At 41.7% G+C, this 8536-nt stretch overlaps 1 protein-coding gene across 1 annotated transcript; it reads right to left on the bottom strand.

Moving 5' to 3' along the window:
* LOC141129974 (chymotrypsinogen A-like) lies at positions 1-8536 on the bottom strand. Its single transcript, XM_073617983.1, has 7 exons — positions 8482-8536; positions 7928-8031; positions 6707-6786; positions 6138-6216; positions 5233-5413; positions 2049-2182; positions 1-162 (listed from the first exon to the last, which is right to left on the bottom strand). Exons 1-7 carry the CDS (start codon positions 8534-8536, stop codon positions 1-3), a joined length of 795 nt encoding a protein of 264 aa, XP_073474084.1.

The raw sequence follows: 8536 nt of genomic DNA, 5'->3' as shown, positions 1-8536 counted from the left end.
TTAGTTAGCAGCAACAGTCTGGTCCACCCAGGATCTGAGGGCGGTGACGCGGGCGTAGACTCCAGGAGAAGATGGAGAGCAGGAAGAGCTGCCAAAGGAGACAACACCGGCCAGGGTCCAGGCTCCATTCCTCTGGCACACAAGGGGTCCACCAGAGTCACCCTGAAAAGAAGCAAAATGAAGAATTACAGAAGAGTTCTCAAGTAATCACTTGCCAACAACACAACACTTATGCGCTACGGCAAAGAGTGTATGCATCCATGGATGTCTAAAGTTTCTGTTCTGAAAGTACACTTGCTGTGTGCTTACACATTGACTGGGCTTTCACAGAAAGCTCCTCTTCTCTAGTTATGATCGGGAGCTCCTGAGACTGGCTCATGATCAGGTGACTATTGTGACAGCCAATCACATTGGTCAAGTGGTTAGTAATTCCTTCCTGTCTCCGAAGGCATAAATGCCCAGTTCAAGGGATGCACGGCTGGGTGTCAATGGGGTTAATGTAGCCAAAACTATGGAGCCATGACATGTTATTATCTACTTACAATAGGACATAACTTCTAGATGAGTGTGGATTCTATTCAGTATATAAAGAAATCGAACCAGTTTTTGGATCATGAGACCCAGAGCGATGTAGTCCCAATGTTATTCTTTTGATGTTAACATACATTTGAAAGAAAAGCCGTAATTTGTGAAATATTTTATTGGTTCTGGCAGAAAGCGAGGGGGAGATTTTATGAAGGGAGCCAGTGGATAGCAGTAGAATTTTGACAAGGCTTATGATCCTTTTTATCTCTATATAGACTAATACAATTGTTGCATACACACTGTAAGATGGCCTGGATGGATGACATAATTTCCAATTTTTGGACTTTTTATGGTCCACGTAAGGTCCTCTACACCATGATGGCACCGCTCAACCACAAGGCCAAGCTTGGTGCCAATCTATATAAAGTATTCTTTGACAAAAGAAACTCAACGGGTCTCAGAAGAGAACTTGAACTCTGGAACAAATCATGAAACACATATATGAACTATTAATGGGTCCAAAAGAACTCCTCACCAGTTATTTTCAACAACAGTGATGTGCAGAAGATAATTTACTATATGAAACAGAACACAGGACCATTAATGGTGGAGCAAATCATTCAGTATTCACTCATTAATTTAATAAATATACAAAGACAAGTGTGTCTTGCCTACAGTCAAGCATGGTGGTGGGAGTGTCATGGTCTGGGGCTGCATGAGTGCTGCCGGCACCGGGGAGCTACAGATCATTGAGGGAACCATGAATGCCAACATGTACTGTGATATACTGAAGCAGAGCATGATCCCCTCCCTTCAGAGACTGGGCCGTTAACCACCCCAAACACACCTCCAAGATGACCACTGCCTTGCTAAAGAAGCTGTGGGTAAATGTGATGGACTGGCCAAGCATGTCTCCAGACCTAAACCCTATTGAACATTTGTGGGGCATCCTCAAACGGAAGGTGGAGGAGCGCAAGGTCTCTAACATCCACCAGCTCCGTGATGTCATCATGGAGGAGTGGAAGAGGACTCCAGTGGCAACCTGTGAAGCTCTGGTGACCTCCATGCCCAAGAGGGTTAAAGCAGTGCTGGAAAATAATGGTGGCCACACAAAATATTGACACTTTGGGCCCAATTTGGACATTTTCACTTAGGGGTGTACTCACCTTTGTTGCCAGCAGTTTAGGCATTAATGGCTGTGTGTTGAGTTATTTTGAGGGGACAGCAAATTTACACTGTTATACAAGCTGTACACTCACTACTTTACATTGTAGCAAAGAGTCATTTCTTCACATGAAAAGATAGAATAAAATATTTACAAAAATGTGAGGGGTGTACTCACTTTTGTGGGATACTCTATATGTATAATAATCTATGTACGATTGTTAGGCTACACAGACTGTTCTGCCTCATATAAAGCGACCCACTTTGAAATAGTTTGGACCCCTACGCTATTGTTCTGTTCAATGAGACAACTACAGAGAGCTAACACTGGTCAATAGAAAGTCTGTAGATCATCGTACCATGCAGGAGGAGGCACCGGAGGCACCAGCGCAGATCATGGAGGCCTGGATTTTGGTTGAAAAGTATCTCTGGCAGTCAGCGTTGGCCAGAAGAGGAAGAGACACCTGCTGGAGTTTAGCTGGCTTGGCTTGTGCTAAGGGAGAAAGTAAGAAGATGGATTAACATAAAGGATGAACAGCAACTAACATATTTAAACTCTAGACATCTCTATCTACAGCCCTCTGTAGAAGACCATATTATGGTCTTTTCGTTGTGATTGTTGTTCATACCAGACCGACAGCCAACCAAAGAAGATCATATTATGGCCATTATATTATCATGCCTGTCCATACCAGACTGACAACCAACCAAAGAAGACCATATTATGGCCATTATATTCTCATGCCTGTACATTCCAGACTGACAGCCAACCAAAGAAGACCATATTATGGCCATATCATTATCTTGCCTGTCCATACCAGACTGACAGTCAACCAAAGAAGACCATATTATGGCCATTTCATTGCGATTCCTGCCAATACCTGATTAAAACTGATATTTTGCTCCATTTCTCTTGGAAATGTCTGATGGTTTTTCCAACTTATGACACTTCTCTTAGTAATTTCTCTGTTAATTTTCCAAAAATTTCAAATAAAAATTAATTCTACCAAAAAATCCTAGCATAATACAATACTTTTAGCGGAGTTCCTTAATGCCAACAGTTCATTGGAGCTTTCTAAGTCAAACTTTAATGATCTGGAGAGGTAAAAAGTGGAATAGAGGCCAAAGGAAAGGTTATTATTATTATTATATCAGTCTTCATAACTAGGCCTCAGTGACTGAAAAGGAAACCTGGGAAAATAATTGAAAATGTATGATAATGAGTTGTACCACCGAGTGACCATCCAATGTCAATGAAGAGCCACTTTAATAAAAGGAAAAATAACTTTTGCCATCAGCCCACCAGTACAGGGGGCCACCAAGGCAATTGCTGTCTGTGTTTTCTCTTGAGGGGAATTTATCATCTCTTTTGGTCTTGGTGGACATTGGGACAGATAGCGATGGGCAATCCAAAATGTTAAGGTTGTCACTGGAACAGGAAGGGATTGTTCTTATTTTACAAATCATTCTTTAATAAGAGGTAACAGGAAGTAAAGGGGAAAGCCACAAACAATCTTTTGGTTAAGAATACACATTAATGAAAAAAAGGAGTCAATTAAAATGTTACTAAAGTCAAGGCAATTGCTGTCTGTGTGTTCTCTGGGGAGATTATTTGTCTGTTTTGGTCTTGGTGGCCATTGGGACAGGTAGTGATGGGAAATCCAAAATGTTAAGTTTGTTACTGGAACATGAAGAGAGCAGAATTGTTTAAGAGGAACACATGTCACAACTATCTAAGAAGGGATCGTCCTTACTTTACAAATGACTCTTCAGTAAGAGGTAACAGGAAGTAAAGAGGAAAACAACAAAAAATGTTTTGCCTAAAAATTCACTTTAATGAAAAAAAAAGGAGTGATTTAAAGTGGAGACGAAAGACAAACAATGTTCTCAGTTCCGCCCTTCCCTGTGAATGCCTAAAATACAACAATTTAAAAAAAAAAGAGTATTGTCCATAAAATGTTATGATGTACTGCCCATATAAATGTCCAGGATGTTGGGTAAAAACAAGTTGAGTGGAAGTGTGTGAAACAGGTGAATGTATTCACAGGGGGATGTGAGGCTGCTATGTTCAAAGAAGGCCTGGGAGATCCATGCGGCACTGCATAGAGCCTTCACTGGGCTCTCAGTTTTTGATAATTAAAACTGTATTGCATCCATTAAGCGCTTGGTGCTTCTCTCCCCTCTCCTTTATCAATTAAAGTGGCTCTAAAGTCAGAAGGTTTTTTTTTAACTTAATGCATTCTATGCCCCAGTTGAAGTCCTTTGGGACGAAACGCATCGGACTTGGCTTTCTGCTTCCCACATTGCCCTTCTTTTTTACTCTGTGATCACAGTTTTTATTCTTACCGATGTATGTTTGGTTTTTATAATAAAAAACCCACTTTTTTGACCTACACTATATGGAGGCATTTTTTCTTTTCAAAACCTTCCGGACGAGAGTTTTCTTGCCATCCAGTCCAGCCTTCAATGCCTGAATTCCAGCCTTGGTGTTCCCTACATCTGAGTTTCGGTCTGGTGGTCACCTGCACAACCCTTGGAGTCGTGTTTGGAGGTACTGGGTTTCTTGGAGTTCTGTCGATCTGCCTATCTTGGCACCCTTGCCTAAATGACTCGTTGTCGCTGACATTCGAGTCCACCTGTTCCGGTAAGAGTAGATATATCTCCCCTTTGGTTGAAGATGTACCATCCCTGATGCCCATTGGCTCCCACTGCTGTCAATCAAGGTCAGTGAGCCAACGAGTAGAGAGATGGGGCAGGGTCAAACTGCGGTTCTTTGTATGAATGGACACAAAGAGCAATGGCTCGGCTCGGGTGCCCCCATTGCAAGCTGCTTGCTGTGGGGGGCACTCGGCAGGAGGGAGGGGCCAAGAACACCTGTGAGGGACCCAAGAAGTGGAGGATCCGGGCTGCTCTGAGCAAATGCACTGCACAAACCCTCCCCTCAGCTCATTTTTCCTATTTGTTTGTGTGTTTTTGAGCTTCTTTGAGCTTTTTCATGCTCTTTTGCTCTTTTTCATGCATTTTCGTGCATTTTTGGGCACGTAGATGTCTTTTCTGCTCGAAAGCTCCTGTCAAAAATGTTTGGTGGGTTTTTTTGTTTCTGCCTTTAAGAAGCCTATGCCTGTAAAACTTCTGAAAAAGCTATAGTGTGCATAGGCACATTGGCTAACAAGGATGGGAGTTTCCAGGCAGAAAAATAATGAGAGCTCAAAAAAGCTCAAAAGCCCATAGGAGCCGCTTCTTTGAGCTGCAGTGTGCATGAGCCCTAATATTTCGTCTTTGATGCTTGTAACAATTTGCAGGCATCACTTACATAGGAACTACTGCCTCAGCTACCCGGTGCACAAAGAATGACCCTGATTCCAAAATAATTGTTCAGTCTCACCAACTAGAGCTTCAGGATGACCACAACAGGAGAGGAGGTCCAAAGCAGATGAGGTATGCCCTACAATCCTACATGATGATTTTTAGAACATACTTTATATGCCCAAGGCTTTAACTGATTAATACTTTGTATGTTTGAAGAACACCTAATCTTCTTACTGGCGGCATTGGTGTATCCCCATCCGGTGGTGACGCATCTTTCTCCTCCATTGAAGACTTGAGAGGAAGCAGCAAGACACACGGGAGACACGCGGACATCGAGGGTGGCAGGACTGGAAAGCTTGATCAGGGCGATGTCATTGACCTTGGTCTGGGTGCTGTACTGGGGGTGTCTGAAGAACTGAAAAAAGTTACAATAAGGATTCATGTTTTCATAGATTTGAATACATCAGGGTCTACTACTACTGAACTTATCAGTATGTAGTTTGAGCCAGACCCTGGGGAGAAGAGAGAGGGGGGAGAATTCAACATTTCAGGGGTGTAAGAACCTCCTTGCTTAATAACCTCTTACTTTTTTGAGGAAAGGGGTGCTTACACCCCCCCCGAAACGTTGGGTTCTTCCACCTCCTCCTCCTCTCTCTTTTTTGACCAGGGTCTGGTTCAGCTATCCTTTCCATTACTCTATTCTGGGTACTGAATTCCTGTATGTATTTCTAAACATCAGCTGCTATATGATTTAGGTGGTGCTCATTGTACCTATATACATACAGTACATGGATTTTGGTAATCATGGTACATGGTGATCATATCCCCCCCCCCCAATGTATTTTATACATGTTGAGCATATCCCCCCTTATATCTTTATACATGGTGATCATATCCCCCCTTATGTCTTTATACATGGTGATCACATCCCCCTTAATCTCTTCTTCTCAGGAGTGAATAGATTCAGTTCCTCTAATCTTTCCTCATAGCTGAGCTCCTCCATGCCTCTTATCAGTTTGGTTGCCCTTCTCTGCATTTTCTCCAGTTCCCCGATATCCTTTTTGAGAACTGGTGCCCCAAACCCGAACTGCGTATCCCAGATGAGATCTTACTAATGATTCACTAATAAAAAAACTTACTCTGCCGATGGACTTGACCTGGATGGGCTCAGCATTGGAGGACTGGTCGAATTCACCCAGGACCACACGGTGGGAAGTTCTGGATGAAAGACAAACATGGCAGGTCATTGGTAAATGGTTGGGTGCCATGATGACGATGGTTTTCAATCTCAACCTTATTCTCTCCATACATGGGGAAATTTTACATATCTGGCAGTGAAAGGTCAATTCTTCACAGTAATTTAGTAAAGGGTACAAGACTATGTTACCCTTGCTATATACATCGCTCTACTTTCTACAAATCCTACCTTCCACATCTGGAAATAAAGAGAGTAACAGTTAGTTGTAAATGATTTATAAATTTTCCGGTCTGTAAACCAGAAGCTCTGGATGGACAGTTGGATAAATGGTTCTATATTTAGGATGTACCCAGTCTATAAACCAGAGGCTCTGGATGGACAGTTGGATAAATGGTTCTACATTTAGGATGTATCCAGTCTATAAACCAGAGGCTCTGAACGGACAGATTACCAGTAAAGCATTACAGTGAATAAAGACTTTGCAGTAAAATATTATCATTTAAGACTCACGTGACTCCGCAGTGGGCAGCGGTGACAACCCAGAGACTGTTGATGATGGAGCCGCCACAGTAGTGGAATCCAGTGCTATCCTATAGAAGAAGAGTCATAAGGCCATTACTTTATTTACAGAACATTTCACCTACAGTACCCCATGAAGATTCTTACCCCCACATTGGAAAATTGAACATTTTGTAGCTATGGTCACAGAGACGGACCATCTAAGCTTAGTGCCAGGAAGCTTTACAAAGTTGCCTAAAACTCCCAATATTCATTAAAGGACAAAGCCAGATGTAAGATGACAGGCAGATATATAATATTACCACATAGTATTTAAAGCTGACCTCCAGGAAGATATAAAATACTCTAATTAATGCAGTGCTGTATTTATTAATTCATCATTAAATGCATTTTTTTAGATGCTCCTGAATGTGACCTCATATCAGCTTATAACAGTCTTCCTAGAAGAGGTCAATCATGTGTAATAGAAGAGTCTAAGTATTTATCTTTCCTGGAAAAAATACTGGTCCATTTTCCCTTCAATCCTTCTCATTGGGGTTCTCCTGGAGAAGAGGACCATCCATTCTGGACTCTGACATTCCCTTCAGCTTCAGATCACATGAATAATTGTCTAGGCAGTCAGACATGCTGCTAACTCTGGAAGAAACCTAAAGCAGCACCTTCAGCCCTCCTATTGTTATTATTTATCCATGCCAGCAAGACTGTAGACGTTTCTTTTATTGGAATATTGGTCCATTTTAGAGAGGTTCTGCCCTTGGGGATAGAAAGGGGGGGAAGCCACTTCACATACCCCCCCCCCCCCCTGATTTTTGACTGGCATCTACAGGTACCTTCTCCAGTCACCTACTGATCAGCTACTAGGTGCTTCTAAGTGCCATCTTCTGCTCCTTGATGTTCTTCAGTGAGACACATCTTCTCACCTACTCTTTGCTTTTCCAAAGGGGTTGTCACCTACGTCTGCCTTCTTCCACTTTGCTTTTCTAAAAGGGCTGCGTTACGTTAAATCTTTCCATTTACAATTGATAATGAAAACATTCAGTCAGTGAAAATTAATTTTTTGTCCATAGGAAGTCCTAGATCTGAGGGATGGTGGAGGGGCATGTGTTTTTACACAATGGGTGGCATTCTGAGCTTACCCTAGAAATAACATTAAACCCAGAAATGGTACAATTTAAAGAACAAGATAAAAATGTGGTGAAGAAACGATCGTACCTGAAGAGACACCTGCCATGGCCAAGAACCAGAGACGGCGTTTTCACCGTTCACAACCCTGGCGTAGCCGGAGATAAGGGGCCTGATGGCGGGAACACCGCAACCTGAGAAATACACATTCTTATTATAACTGCCAGTAATACATTGTTACACACCACCATATAATACAACACAACGTCTGTTTGGTCTTTAAGTCTCAGTTATCGTCTTTGCACTTTGTTCACATATGATCGATAATAAGGCGGATTTTTTACTTTTTTTTCCATTAAAAAAATAATAAAATAATCAGAGCCAGGCTATCCCAACCATATATTGTTCAGTAGTTTGTTTCATTGTCTTATCCATAGTGGATGTGATCAATAAAATGGAGATTGCCAAAAGTCTTCCATACAATTAGATCAATGTACTACGTTATATATGCTCTATGAGTGTATGTCTAGAATATTTCATTGGTATAGTATGTGTAAAAAAAAAATATATATATATATATATATATATTTATTTATATATACACAGTATATTACAATGTACTACAAACATGTATGTATACTCACCATAGGCTCCGTTGAGCAGGACCAGGCAGGACAGGAGGACCCACAGTGTTGCCAT

This window comes from Aquarana catesbeiana, linkage group LG01, assembly GCF_042186555.1.
Source record: "Aquarana catesbeiana isolate 2022-GZ linkage group LG01, ASM4218655v1, whole genome shotgun sequence".
NCBI classification, from domain to species: Eukaryota; Metazoa; Chordata; class Amphibia; order Anura; family Ranidae; genus Aquarana; species Aquarana catesbeiana.
The sequence above is the reverse complement of the archived record's forward strand: the minus strand, read 5'-3'. Positions and strand labels throughout refer to the sequence as shown.

Excerpts from the sequence above, each read along its gene's own strand:
- LOC141129974 (XM_073617983.1), bottom strand. The coding sequence starts at position 8,536 with ATGGCAACACTGTGGGTCCTCCTGTCCTGCCTGGTCCTGCTCAACGGA. Across the intron at positions 5,414-6,137 it reads AGGTCAAGTCCATCGGCAGA|TTCTTCAGACACCCCCAGTA; the intron begins GTAAGTTTTTTT and ends AACTTTTTTCAG. Across the intron at positions 163-2,048 it reads CCGGTGCCTCCTCCTGCATG|GGTGACTCTGGTGGACCCCT; the intron begins GTACGATGATCT and ends GCTTCTTTTCAG.